This window comes from Myxine glutinosa, chromosome 7 (genome assembly GCF_964187855.1).
Source record: "Myxine glutinosa chromosome 7, kmMyxGlut1.1, whole genome shotgun sequence".
Taxonomy (NCBI): Eukaryota; Metazoa; Chordata; class Myxini; order Myxiniformes; family Myxinidae; genus Myxine; species Myxine glutinosa.
In genome coordinates, this window is record NC_136267.1 from 50,067,657 (window position 1) to 50,082,959 (window position 15,303).

The 15,303-nt window shown below is 50.1% G+C and overlaps 1 protein-coding gene across 4 annotated transcripts in view; it reads left to right on the forward strand.

The window, feature by feature from the left end:
- Positions 1–15,303, forward strand: part of LOC137431219 (NFX1-type zinc finger-containing protein 1) — a 161,976-nt gene that overhangs the window by 93,315 nt on the left and 53,358 nt on the right. For 2 of the 4 annotated variants that reach the window (XM_078781687.1, XM_078781689.1), the window contains one exon: positions 4,950–5,128. In XM_078781687.1, coding sequence (XP_078637813.1) covers positions 4,950–5,128 — 179 coding nt within the window. The remainder of the gene's footprint in view (positions 1–4,949; positions 5,129–15,303) is intronic. The other 2 variants (XM_078781688.1, XM_078781690.1) reach the window with 1 other exon arrangement.

Here is a 15,303-nt window from a genome sequence, read left to right on the forward strand (position 1 = left end):
CTTCAGAATAGTCAATAATCCTTGGAGGTAATTATTCCATTGATGAAAAATAATATTTAATACATTGCTTGGGCCAAACTGTTCCCTTATCGTCGAACTAGCTGGAACCCTGTGGTATAAATATAAAAATAAAAGGAAGCCTTTTATTCTTGTGCTGGTTGTAAGAGTTCTAAATTGGGAGGTTCAATATGGAATGTCTTGAGATGTTATCTGCACCTGGACCTTCAAGACAAGGAGAAAATAACACGAGTTTTACAACTTATTCATTTATACAAAAATGTGAATGGGTAAACTTATCATGCATGGATTATATGAAGATAATTTTAAGCTTATGAAAGAAGTACAGGCTGTCCACAAAGTCTCTTTTTTTTTGTATACAAGATCGAGGCTCGTGAAAGAGCTAACATTAATCACACAGAAAGACAAACCAACACATAAAACATATAACATGGGGAGCGGTAGACAATATGGGGAGAGAGGGGGAAGGAAACAAACAACATTTGAGAGCAGGGACATCGAGAGATCTGTTGGAGGGAGAGGGCTTTGTGGGGGGGGGGGGGGGGGGAGGCATGGGAAGGGAGGGTGGTGGGAGAGGTATAAAACATATGGACACTGCAAGGACTTCCAGGAAAGAAGTTGGAATTTCAAACAAAGTGGATCTGGGGTGAATTAGCGGGGGTAGAAAAGATCAAGGTTTTGGATGGGGGAAGATAAGAGATGGTGGTGAACAGCTGTTGTAAAGACCTGGAGGGAGGAGTGGGATTGAAGGGAGTGTGGGAGTTTGTTCCAGAGGTGGGAGAAAAGAGGAATGAAAGAGTGAAGGTGAGCAGAGAGCCTAGATTTCGGCAGTTTAACCATCAGAGGGTTGCTGGCAGATCTTGTGCGACCTGTAGGAATATTTGGGGGACAAAGCACAGAGAGAGCTGGGGGAGCAAGGCCAGAGAGGAGTCGGTAGAAGACAGAAAGACCACCTTACCTGCCTGCGGTGAGTGAGTGAAAGGCCCTCGGAGATAGCTTAATCGCGGGAGATTCCAACGATTCTGAAAGCTTTGGTTTCAACAGCGTGAAGCCGAGCGAGGTGTGAGGCAGGAGCACCGGCCCAGAGGGGGGAACAGTATTCCATTGAGCTGCGGATGAAAGCCTTGTATGTGGTGAGGAGCTCAGGTGTGCCAAAGAAAGACTTCGCACGACGGAGGATGCCCAGTCGGCGACTAGCTTTGGAGGCCAGCTTGGAAATGTGGTTTTCCCAAGAAGGATCATGGCAGATAGTGAGACCCAAAAGCTTGAGCGTCAGAACTTCTTGGAGAGGATTGTTGAGAAAGTAGATGGGAGGGTTGTCCAGTCTGTCTTTTCGGAGAGACATAATAAGAGTGTGAGATTTGTCAGGATTGAAAGACATGTTCCACTTGTTTGACCAGTCTGTGATTTTGTCCAGGTCTTCAGAGAGTGAGGAGGCTGCAGACTGCCGATCTGAGGGAAGAGGAATGGAGCGGCAGAGAGTGGAGTCATCAGCAAAGAGATAGAGAGGATTTTCCAGAGAGTCGGAGAGATCATTGATAAAGACCAGAAAAAGCACAGGGCCCAGAACACTGCCTTGGGGCCCTCCAGCCTGAACAGGAAGGGGAGATGAGAGAAATCCATTCAGGGCCACACGGTGACTACGACCAGAGAGGAAGTCCGCAAGCCATGCCTGAAGATTTCCATGGATACCATAGGAGGAGAGTTTGGTGAGCAGAGCTGGGTGCCAGACTCGTATCAAAGGCACGTGATATGTCAAAGGAGACAGCTCTGAATTCCTGTTTGGCATTGAGGACCTCCATCCATTGTTGAGACAGCAGAAGTAGCATGTCCAGAGTAGAATGACCTGGTCTGAATCCAAATTGATGATCGGAGATCAAGCCATTGGAGAAGAGGAAGGATTTGATATCCGAAGCAATGATGGATTCCATGACTTTGCTGATAATTGGGAGCAGGCTGATTGGTCTGCAGTTGCAATGATCTGTTTTTGCACCTTTTTTGTGTAAAGCAGTAATGTTTGCTGATTTCCAAGCATATGGCAGATGACCTTGAGCAAAAGAGAGGGTGAAAAGAACAGAAAGAGGGTGAGACAGAGCGGCAGAGCAGGATTTTAGGACCCATTGGCTGATGCCGTCTGGTCCAGTTGCAGAATCAGAGTCGAGGTTTGACAAAAACTTCTCCACCTTGTCAGGAGAGAAGGACACAGTCCAGTCCAGGAGCAGTTGGGTTCGACTGGGTAAGGTGGGTGGGTAAGTCTTGTTATGGTTTTACATTTTTATTTCCGCCAAAGCAAAAGAGAAACAATATTTACCAAAAATTTCTCGAAGTCCTTGGGCTAAAAAAATTCATTAGGAAAAAAATTCACAAGTCGACTTAAAATTTTTGGGTACAAAATGTTTTTAGTAAAAGTTTTAGTCTGATTTGTGATTTTTTTTTTCCTTGTTCTGTTGCATTTACAACGTTCACTTTAATGTCTGCTAATCGATGCACTCTTTGAAATGCCATATAAGGGTGGCAATGTGAAAACACGGGCAGGCAAGAAAAGTCCAATTTTGTCAAATATTTGTTCTTGGGATGATATTGTTGTGTTCCTCGCGGTTAAAATCTTTACCAAGGAACATATTAACCGAGCAAGCTTTGACTGCGGAAGGCGTTCAGTTCAAATATGGCAGAGTTCATACACGCGGGGAGGGGGGAGGGTGAGGAGGAGGGTGAAGGGGATGGTGAGGGGGATGCTGAAGTACCTTACCTCACGGTTCCGACGGCAGTCCTCGATCCTGTAGGAAATGAAATCAAGCGAACGAAAACCCGAATTCAATGTACAAAAAGAAACGATTTATTACGCGGAACCCGAGAACAATGGACGCGCTGGTAAATAACTATGATTCCTAAATCGGGATCCCGCACACCTCACTTCAACAACAGCACAGGGGAATTAATTAAGCAAAAATAACCGTTGTGTGCGCGTTTGTGTTGGCTTATCTTTGTGCGTCAGGAATCGTCCGGTCTCAGCACATCATCCGAACACAGCTCCGGTTGGCTTGAACCGCTCGGTCATTGGCGCGAACCAGGCCCCGACGTGCCCTTGCTCGCTCGGCCCCGATGAAGGCCTCCCGCGCGAGGCGAACGAGTGCGCAGCCCGCTCCCCAACCTTGCCCTTCCTCACGAACGTGGCACGGAAACCGCGGCTCTTCGTTCTTGGGGCTCTGCCGTTTTACGAACACCCCACACGCATTCTCTCCTCGGTTCGCAACCACATGTCACGTCCAGCACACCGTCGCTCGCCAACTTCCGACACGAAGCGGGGAGAGTCAATGGCAGAGGAATACGCGAGGGCCAAGCGAGAGAGAGTATCCAACAACGACAGAGGAAGAAGAGGGACGTCGATGCTGACAGAGGCAAAATGCGCTTTTAGGGCCCGCTCGAAGGCCTGCCTTTTTTACGATGAAAAAAGGTTTAAAAAAATCAAACATTTGAACAGCCTTGGACGTGCACATTGACCCCATGGCCAAGGCACACCGTCTATCAAGGCTGTCCCAATAACAATACACATGCACCTCAACCCCAAGGCTGAAGCACATGGTCATTCAAACACATGCATCCTGACCCCGAAGGGCCACAATGCATGGTCATACAATTGGACCACTCCTCTCAATAGGAGTGAGTCCCCTGACAAGGCATTACTCCTGTCAAGTAACCAACGCAGTATTTCTCTTGTGAGGCAAAATGCTCTTATGAGGCCAGAGCTAAGGCCTGCCTTTTTTACGATGAAAAAAAGGTAAAAAATCAAACATTTGAACAGCCTTGGACGTGCACCTTGACCCCATGGCCAAGGCACACCGTCTATCAAGGCTGTCCCAATAACATTACACATGCACCTCAACCCCAAGGCTTTTTTTAGGCCAAAGCTAAAGCCTGCCTTTTATACGTGAAAAAAGGTTTTAAAAAATCAAACATTTGAACAGCCTTGGACGTGCACCTTGACCCCATGGCCAAGGCACAACGTCAACAAGGCTGTCCCAATAACATTACACATGTGCCTCAACCCCAAGGCTGAAGCACATGGTCATTCAAACACATGCATCCTGACCCCGAAGGGCCACAATGCATGGTCATACCATTGGACCACTCCTCTCAATAGGAGTGAGTCCCCATGATCCACTGACAAGGCATTACTCCTGTCAGGTAACCAACGCAGTATTTCTCCTGCGAGGCAAAATGCGACCGCTCGCTATGGATCCAGCATCAGAAGGGCCAAAATGTCGGCTTATCTCCACTGTTATCAAAACTCTTCGGCCAATCAGCTTGCTCCTCCTGGTGGTGGGTGTGGCCTCAGCCTGCCTGACCGATGTTCCATCGCCATGGTGGCGTATTGCGCGGCCGCTTGGGGTTTATTCTTCCTGTCAGTTTTATTGTGGCGGAGGGGAATTAATTAATGTGTGCCGCTAAGGGCCTAGCTAAGTGTCTATGGTGCGGTGCCAAAAGGGACAAAGGGATAGCGACAGGGGGGGATGACATACAAGGGAATTTTACCCAAAATCCCTGAACTAATTAGCATGCCCCGCCCCCTTGTAACAGGGACAAATATCCAACTTATCCGACATCCGGGCACCGGGCTACAGGTCCCTGACTAACTGTACATCGAGATGGTTAGTGATTATAGATCTGTACAATCCTTACCCAAGCTTCTGTTATTAAAATGCAGCATGTGTTGATATTATAATGATGTTTGCCTCAGATTTCTACTATACTGTGGGAATGTGGACCTTTTTAGAGTGGGGGAGGGTGGGGTGGATCTGATGGGAATATTTGCTAATGTGGAGATTGGGCAAAATATTGTTCTCATGTATCAATCAAAACATGTTTTACTAACAAAGTATAATGTATTTTGATAGCTTAAGTGCACTGAACAACTTTGTTTTTATAATAAGCAGCGATCCCCTTGCTGGAGATTCCAAGAAGCTTTCCTGATCTACACAACGAGACTGTGCAAGTGCTTGATGAAGAAGAGGTGCTGCAAAATGAAGAAACGGCAGATCACTATTTTGAGGACAGCATTGCCAAGCTGCAAGATTTTTCAGAAATACCCGGTACTTGCTATCAACAAGTGGTAAGGAGGAAGAGAGACATTAAAACATTTTTTTTTAACTGTACAGAATTCCCTCAGTTTCAGCTTCTTCTTTGTCTCCACAAATGTCATATTTATCCTCGCCAGAGGAGAGGGTATTGCATTTGAGTCGGTTTTTTTTTTTTTTTAATTGTTTGTCTGTTTGTTTGTTTGTCCGCACAGAATAAATATGATTTTCTTTCCAACTGTTGGTCCGATTGACAGGAAATTTTCACCATATGTGCACCTCCACCTCTATAATATTAATGATAATTATGACGTCATAGGTCATCTGGTACGGGCGCCTTCTTGGAAAAACCGAAAAACTTTGCACCTCTATCGCCGAAAGCGCTGCATTGAAAAAATTTAGACGTGGCTCATTGTAAAGAAGTCTCCATGGGGAATAAAATATGTTAATGATGATGTCATAGGTGCAGCCATTATGACGTCATAATTAGACAAATACAGAACTTCATCCGATTAGATGAAATTTCTTGAGCGTCATGTAGGCATAAATTGGTGGAGAAAAAAAAAATTAATGATGATGTTATCTGTCACATGGTTTGGCCACCATCTTGGAAAAAACCGAAAAAAATTGTACCTCTATACAGTCATACCCCGTTTTATGCCATTTCGACCTACGTCAAATCCGACTTTACGCCACTCTTCTAGAGTAAATTTCAGTTCAGCGAACGTCATTATGTGCGACTTTACATCACTCCTACGGATGTGGAAAAAAAAAATTTTCCTTAAAAATATATTTAAAATAAATAAAATAGTACATAAATTAACAATAAAATAAGCTAAAAAACAATTTAAAATACAATAAAAAGCACATTAAAAATATATTAAAATGTACGTACAGTATACTGTACATACGCGCAGCTGCTGGTTCTCATTCAAAACAGAGGTGACGTACAGTATTCCTTTACTGTGTCTGTGTTAGCCATGGGTCCTAAGAAGGATAATGCTAGTGTTTCCAAGCGTAATGTGGTTACGATGGAAGATAAGTTAAATCTGATTAAAAGGTATGAAAAAGGTGAAAAAGTGTCGGTGATAGCGCATCGACCTTATCACGAATCGGAACCGCAATGCGTCATGGGATCGGAAAGGGCCAATAGCAAGTGTACAGCCAATATAAGTCAAGACTTACTCTCAAGTGCCTTGTTGGTATTACACCTAGCGGAACAATTTCATACATTTCCAAACCTACAGGAGGAAACACGTCGGACAAAAAAATTGTAAAGATGACGAACATTGTAGACAAGTTCCAGCCTGGCGATATTTATATGGCTGATCGAGGTTTCAACATTCAGGAACTGTTCTTGCATAAGCAGGTTGTTTCTCTTCTCCAATGGGAACCCCCCTTTCCCTCATATTTCTTTAAATCGCTGGATTTTAATGCCAAAAAACGCTGAATTTCTTTCACATTAGCCATCTTCCTTTCCGTAAAGACAGCGTCGATCGTAGACAGACGCTTCCTCTTCTGGGTTCGTGTTTACCTTTGCCCCCTTTTCGATCCCATCATGCTTTGCGGTGGAGCGCCCTCTGTTGATATTTACCGATTCGCGATAAGGTCGTAGGGCTGCCACGGTCGACGGTATCAACCATCATTCATGATAGGGAACGTATTCTCGCATACGTCACTGAAAAAGCGCCGCCGGCTAAGACTGCTAAAATGTGTGTTTGTGTTCAGAAGAGACGCCATGTTTAAGGTGAATAACATAATCTTATTAATTTTATTTATTATTCTTTACAAATTCATTTATTTATGTTTTTAGTGTTCTTTAAGGTTTAGCGATAGTTATATACTTTCGCGAGTTATTTACTCTAGTTTTATGGTGTTTGTCTTAATTTTAAGGCTTTTTTTATTTTTTTATTTTTTGTATACAAGATCGAGGCTCGTGAAAGAGCGAAAAGGCATTACGCCCAGTTTACGTCAAAAACCGAGTTACGTCACGGCTTATGGAACCAATTAATGACATAGGCCGGGGTATTACTGTATCTCCAAAAGCGCTGAAAAGTAAAAGCGCTGCATCAAAAAAATTGAGACATGGCTCCTAGCATGGCTCCTCGAGACATGGCTCCAAGAAAACCATGAAACCTAGCGGCCCCACACTTTGCATACGTACACCTGGACCTCCAGCAGATTGCAGTGATGAAAACTGGTTGTTTGGGTGTGTTATAACACTCTTTTTGAAGATTATTAATGAGGTGCTCATAAGAAAAAAGCCCCAAAAAGGCTTACCAATATGGCAGCCCGCCATCTTGGTCAGTCCACTGCACCTCGCTGGGTTCTTAAGCCACCATTTTGTTTCGGCCTACTCAAACGTGCCTTGCCTTGGAAACACGATCGATTGTCATTTCATAATTGAAGCATATCATCAAAATCTGGATTCTGATATGAGGATTGGATGGATGCTGTAGATTAAATAAATGTCCAAATATGGAGTGAAATCTGACAATTTCCATATCTAGCGATTAGTGAATGCTATTCAGGCTACATTTGCAAGCCATGGCGTTACAGAAGACAAAGCTCCCTTTTTGTTTTTATGCAGGCTGCTTTAACAACCTATGGCATTACAGTATACAAAGCTCACATTTTTGTGCAATATACGTTCATTGTATTAATAGATAGTTATATTAATGTACCTCCAAAAATATGCTTATGAAAAAAAAAAAATCAAACGTCGTGTTTGGAACAAATCAAACGTGCACCATGTCAAACTATTTCATTGCAAATATAAAGTCGACATTTTGTCTTCTCTCAGTGGTTTCCACATTTCGCTGATTTCCTGCTTCATTTTCACATTTATAGAAGACTAGCGGAAAGTACCCGGCGTTGCCCGGGTTCTTTTTGAATGAATTTACTACTATAATTCAGCTTTTACTCGCGTCCGTAGAAGATTGACTACTATAATTCAGCTCAGCTTTTAATTGCGAAATGGGCCCAGCCCAGCCGAGGCGGCCTTCGCCGGCCTCGCCACCTAGCCGATAACCTTCCCGGGGCCCGTCCCGACATTTTTAGTTCTTTTTGAATGAATTTACCACAATAATTCAGCTTTTACTTGCGGCCGTAGAAGATCGACTACTGTAATGCAGCTCAGCTTTTAATTGTGAAATGGGCCCAGCCCGGCCAAAGCGGCCTCGACCTGCCTCACAACCTAGCCTATAACCTACCCAGGGCCCGTCCCGACATTTTTAGATCTTTTTGAATGAATTTACTACTATAATTCAGCTTTTACTCACGGCCGTAGAAGATTGACTACTATAATTCAGCTCAGCTTTTAATTGCGAAATGGGCCCAGCCCGGCCGAGGCGGCCTCGACCGGCCTCGCCACCTAGCCTATAACCTTCCCGGGGCCCGTACCGACATGTTTTGTTTCAGAGGTTTCCTTCTATCTTTCACCATTCAGGAGATTAGCATGTGCAGACAAACAAACAAACAAACAAACAAAAACTTCCTTTTATATATATACAGTCACGTGAAAAAGTAAGTACACCCCATGTAAAGTTTTGACTTTTTCAACACATTTCAACATACTGTAGCGGCTGCCGCTGGGGTTTCACAATCGCCTTGCACCTATCAAGGACGCGGAGCGATCACCATGCCGGGCTCGTCCAGGACGCCCGGGCAGGCCCGCGCTCAACTTGCCAGGCCGCAGCCAGGACGCTGGGCCACGCCCCCTGGCGCCGGGCCTGGGCAAACCCCCTGGGTTAATAGATATATATTGCTGACCGATAAACGGGTTTTCAGAGTGCCTGAGTGTTTGATTTCAATAAAGCAACTCAGATGAATTCCAGCTTTTTGTCGCGTCCATTCTTCTGATCGACGTGGGAGCCCCAGCTCCTTCATTGGTGACCTATCGACATGGACACGGCAGTCGCCCTTAAACTGCCTACCTTCTGGGAGGCTCACGCTGCGGTTTGGTTCGCACAGGCGGAGTCCCTGTTCGCCCTGCGAGGCATCACGGCCGACGACACCCGCTTCCACCATGTGGTAGCTGCGCTCGGGTCGGCTACCGCAGCCCGCGCCCTGAGCCTCCTCGAAAGCCCGCCAGCCGCTGACAAATACGGCGCGATTAAGCAGCTTCTCCTCGATGCTTTCGCCCTCCCATCGGCAGAACGCGCACGGCGCCTGCTCGAACTGCCTGAGCTCGGCGACACGCGCCCTTCCGAGCGAATGGACTACATGCTTTCACTGCTCGGCGAGCACTCTCCGGCATTCCTGTTCCGGGAGCTGTTCCTCCGTCAGCTGCCTAACCCGGTACGCCTCGCCCTGGCAAGCACGACGATCACAGATCCCCGGGCCCTTGCCAGAGAAGCCGACAAGATCTCCGCTGCAGGACGGCGCATCGCAGCGGCGACATGGGACCCACCGCCGTCCGACGCAACAACCATGGCGCCCGAGCACCCGGCACGGTCGACGGCCGAACTGCCGACGCAATTGGCGGCCGCTCTACCGTGCCGACCACCTCCACCCGACCAAGCGTGGTGTTACTATCATGCCAGGTTCGGACAAAAGGCCCGGACATGCCGACCCCCGTGCACCTTCGGCAGGCCGGGAAACGGCCGGGCCGGCGTTCATTACCAGCCATGAGCGCCGGCCATACGGGCAACTTACTGTTCATCACGGATACAGCGTCCGGACGGCGCTTCCTGTGCGACACCGGCGCCCAACTGAGCGTCATACCCGCCTCTGACCAGGACAGGCAATCCGCGGTTTGCGGCCCCTCCTTAGTTGCGGCCAACGGATCGACTATCCGCACCTTCGGCCCGCGCAACGTCACCCTCTGCTTCGGCGGCCAACGCTTTGCTTGGACGTTTGTGACCGCCAACGTGCCCGTGGCTCTGCTAGGCGCCGACTTCCTCTGCGCACACGGACTGCTGGTGGACGTCCAACGGCGTCGTTTAATCAACGCTGAAACCTTCAGCTCCCTGGTATGCACATTGAGCAGCTCCGCGCCGACCGAGCTGGCATGCACCGTCCCGGCGGCGAACGAGTTTGCTCGCCTGCTCACGGAGTTCCCGGCCCTCACGCGGCCGACGTTTTCGGCCGTCGCAGTACGGCATGGGATCGAGCACCACATACCAACCACGGGCCCGCCGGTCTACGCCAGGGCCCGCCGCCTCGACCCAGCCAAGCTCGCCGTAGCGAAGGCCGAATTCGACGCGTTGGAGCACCTCGGCATCGTGCGGCGCTCCGATAGCGCGTGGGCCTCGCCACTGCACATCGTGCCAAAGCCGGGGGGTGGATGGCGCCCGTGTGGCGACTACCGCCGTCTGAATGACGCTACCACCCCCGACAGGTACCCGATCCCGCATATCCAAGACTTCTCCGCCCGTCTGGCGGGACGGGTCATTTTTTCGAAAATTGATCTCATACGGGGATATCACCAGGTACCTGTCAGGGCGGCCGACGTCCCTAAAACGGCAGTCATCACGCCGTTCGGCTTATTCGAATTCTTGCGGATGCCGTTTGGTCTCAAGAACGCGGCTCAGGCGTTCCAGCGCTTGATGGACGGCGTGCTGCGTGACCTGCCGTTCCTGTTCGTTTACCTGGACGACATCCTCGTCGCCAGCACGTCCCGGGCCGAGCACCTCCTCCACCTCCGAACACTGTTCGAGCGCCTCAGCGAGCACGGCCTCATCGTCAACCCGGCCAAATGCCACTTCGGCACGACGGCCGTTGATTTTTTGGGCCACCACATCACCAAGAACGGGGCCGTGCCGCTGCCAACCAAGGTCGAGGCCATCACCACGTTCCCGCGTCCCCGCACCATAAAGGCCCTGCAGGAATTCCTGGGAATGGTGAATTTTTATCACCGCTTCGTGCCCCGCGCTGCTCACCTCATGCGGCCCCTCTACGAAGCCCTCCGGGGCAAGCCGGCCAAGCACGACATCGTCTGGTCCGCAGCAATGGATGCGGCCTTCCAAAGCTCAAAGCGGGCCCTCGCCGACGCAACACTGCTCGCTCACCCGGTGCTCAATGCTCCCATCGCCCTCACCACGGATGCCTCCGACTACGCGGTGGGCGCCGTCCATGAGCAATGGGTGAACGGGGTTTGGCAGCCACTCGCTTTTTTCAGCCGGCAGCTCCGGCCGAACGAGCTCAAATACAGCACGTTTGACCGGGAGCTCCTCGGTCTACACCTGGCCGTCCGCCATTTCCGCCACCTCCTGGAGGGCCGACCTTTCACGGCGTTCGTCGACCACAAGCCGTTGATTTACGCCATGGCCAAGGTCACGGAGCCATGGTCGGCCCGCCAACAGCGCCACCTCTCCGCCGTGTCGGAGTTTACCACGGACATCCGGCACGTCGCCGGCAAAAACAACGCCGTGGCCGACTGTCTGTCCCGGGCCAGCGCGAACGCGGTCCACCTGGGCGTGGATTTTGCGCTTATGGCGGCGGACCAAACCACCGACACCACGGTGCAAGCCCTCCGGGCGGCGGACACGGGCCTCCGCCTGGCCGACATCCCCTGCGCGGACACTGTCCTGCTCTGCGACGTCTCCCAAGGCCAGCCTCGCCCCATCGTGCCCGTCACCTGGCAACGCCGCATCTTCGCCTCCCTCCACGGCCTTTCCCACCCGGGCCGGAAAGCTTCCCAGAAGCTGGTGTCGGCGCGTTTCGTCTGGCACGGCCTTCGTCGGGACGTCCGCGATTGGACCAGCGCCTGCACGGCCTGCCAACGGGCCAAGGTCCACCGACACACCCAGGCCCCGCTGGCACCTTTCACCGTGCCCGAACGACGTTTCGACCACGTCAACGTGGATCTGGTGGGCCCCCTCCCCCCGTCACGGGGGTTCACACACCTGCTCACCATGGTGGACAGGACCACCAGGTGGCCGGAGGCCGTTCCCCTCGTCTCCACTACCACCGCCGACATGGCGCAGGCTTTCATCGCCACCTGGGTCGCCCGCTTCGGCGCACCGGCGGACATCTCGTCAGACCGCGGACCACAGTTCACCTCCGAGCTGTGGGGCGCGGTCGCCCGCAACCTGGGGGTCAAGCTCCACCGTACTACGGCCTACCACCCCCAAGCAAACGGGTTGTGCGAGCGATTCCACTGCTCCATGAAGGCCGCGCTCATGGCCGGCCTTCAAGACGGCGGTTGGGCCGACCGGCTGCCGTGGGTCCTTTTGGGCCTTCGCACGGCCCCCAAGGAGGACCTCCAGGCATCCACCGCCGAGCTGGTCTATGGCCAGGTGCTACGCGTCCCGGGCGAATTCGTGCCCGACGCTACCAGTCCCTGGTCCGCAGCTCACCAGCGCTCGGACCTCCAGGAGGCCGCCCGACGGTTTGCCCCCGTGCCGACATCCCACCACGGTGACCCCCGGTCCTACGTCCCCCCAGCACTCCGCACAGCGGAGTATGTTTTTGTGCGTCACGACGCACATCGGTGGCCACTCCAGCCGCCGTACGACGGGCCCTTCCGGGTGCTGCGACGGGACGACAAGTCGTTCGTCATCGACATCGGCGGCAGGTCGGACCGGATTGCAGTGGACCGCCTCAAGCCGGCGCACGTGGACGTCGACCACCCACCACGGGTGGCCCTTCCGCCGCGGCGAGGCCGCCCCCCGTCCACGGGGCCCCCCACTCGACCGCCCACCACCTCACCAGACCCCCTCCCATGACCCGCCAGGGGTCGCTTCGGCCGGGTCATCAGGACCCCCCTCAAGTTGACCCTGCCGGTGCAAGTCGATTCTGGGGGGACGTGTGTAGCGGCTGCCGCTGGGGTTTCACAATCGCCTTGCACCTATCAAGGACGCGGAGCGATCACCATGCCGGGCTCGTCCAGGACGCCCGGGCAGGCCCGCGCTCAACTTGCCAGGCCTCGGTCGGGACGCTGGGCCACGCCCCCTGGCGCCGGGCCTGGGCAAACCCCCTGGGTTAATAGATATATATTGCTGACCGATAAACGGGTTTTCAGAGTGCCTGAGTGTTTGATTTCAATAAAGCAACTCAGATGAATTCCAGCTTTTTGTCGCGTCCATTCTTCTGATCGACGTGGGAGCCCCAGCTCCTTCAATACAGCTATTTGATCTTCATTTCAACAATATTGATAGATAAAGGTGATATAATATAACAAATATCATGAAACATTTACATTTTGTAGTCCATTGTATAATTTAAATAAAAATAAATGCAAATTTCGCATGTGGAAAAAGTAAGTACACCCCTACATTTATCACTACTTCAAATACCTAAAATTAGAATCAGGTGCACCAGCTTAGGTGCAAATGATTAGAATATTGTTAGAGAGGATCTTGGAGGAACCTGTCTTATTTAAACCTCAGACATTTACTTTGGTTTGCTCTTTGTTGTTGAAGTGTGCGGCGTCACCATGCTTAGATCAAAAGAGCTCTCTGAGGCCTTCAGAAAGAAGGTTATAGATGCTGTGGAGGAATATATTATTTATATATTCTCCCCTCTTGTTCAAAATGTATTTTCCTCTTGAGAAAAGGCTGGGAACATTCTTAGTTCGGAGGGGTCACGAAGGAGTGACCTAAAGAAAGATAAAGGTGTTTTATTATCCCAAACTGATATAATAGCTGTCTAAGATGTGTCTCAGAGTGCTCCAAGAGAAGAACCAGAGTGTCTCTGTATGAGCCGTACGGAGCCTCGAATACCTTACCTTATAAGGAGTGAACATTGATATTAAAAGGTAAAGTGGGACTTCGAAACACAGTGCTGCGCTGGACCGAGGACCGAAGGAGGGAAGATTGGGCCATGCTCTGACCGGCTGAACGAGACTTCGTCGAGTTTAGTTAGTTCATAAATTATTCATAAATTGAATCAGTTCGTTAATTCCCTACCCCCTTTTGAGTTTAATAAATCTATTAAAAGAACAAAGTGGAGTCTTCCTTTTATAGAAGAATAGGAACTATTCCACAGATGCCTACAAGTCTGGGAAGGGATTTAAAAAGATCTTCAAACAATTTGAAATCAATCATTCGACTGTCCGGAAGATCATCTACAAGTGGAGAAGTTTCCAAACAACTGCCAACTTGTTCAGGCCAGGCTGCCCCAGCAACTTCAGCCCGAGAGCAGACCGCAAGATGCTGAAAGAAGTCTCCAAGAGCCCCCAGAATGTCATCACGGTACCTACACGTAGCTCTTGCCACTGTTGATGTCAAAGTGCACGAGTCTACCATTAGAAAGAGGCTGCACAAATTTGATCTACATGGGATGTGTGCCAGGAGGAAACCTTTGCTGTCCAGAAAGAACATCAGGGCAAGACTAAAGTTTGCCAATGAACACCGAGGCAAAGACCAGCACTTCTGGAACAATGTGCTCTGGACAGATGAGGCAATGGTAGAGCTATTTGGCCACAGTACCAGAAGGCATGTTTGGCGAAAACCAAAGACAGCATTTGACCACAATAACCTGATACCAACTGTAAAGCATGGTGGTGGAAATATTATGGTTTGGGGCAGCTTTGCTGCATCAGGGCCTGGGCAGCTCACCATCATAGAATCCAATATGAATCCTTCATTGTACCAGAGGGTGCTTGAGGATAATGTGAGGCCATCTGTCGGAGAAGTTGAAGCTCAACCGAAGGTGGACCTTGCGACATGACAATGACCCTAAACATACCAGTACATCCACCAAGGAATGGCTAAAAAGAAAGAAATGGAGGGTTCTGGAATGGCCAAGTCAAAGCCCGGATCTAAGTCCCATCGAGATGTTGTGGGGGGATTTGAAACGAGCTGTGCATGCAAGAAACCCCTCAAACATCGCACAGCTAAAATAATTCTGCATGGAGGAGTGGGCAAAAAATTCTCCCAGTCGATGTCAGAGACTGGTAGACAGTTATAAGAAACGCCTACTTGAGGTTGTTTCTGCCAAAGGGGGCAATACTGCCTATTAGAGCCAAGGAAATCTCATTTCCTTTCACAAAGCCCGAAGCAAGTGTGTGTCCACCCTCAGGAGAGCCAGGAAACAATATCTCTCCGTTCTCAAGACCGAACTCTCTTATCTGTCTCCCTCTTCCAAATCCTGGTGGCATCTGGTCAAATCTGTTTCTGGTGTTTGTTCCCCCTCCATCCCCTCCCTTACCTCAAACGGCTACACAGCTGACTCTGCACGTGAAAAAGCTGAACGCCTCAACTCTGTGTTTGCCTCTAAATCTTGTGTCCCAAACCCATCCCTCTCTGTACCCACCGTACCCAGT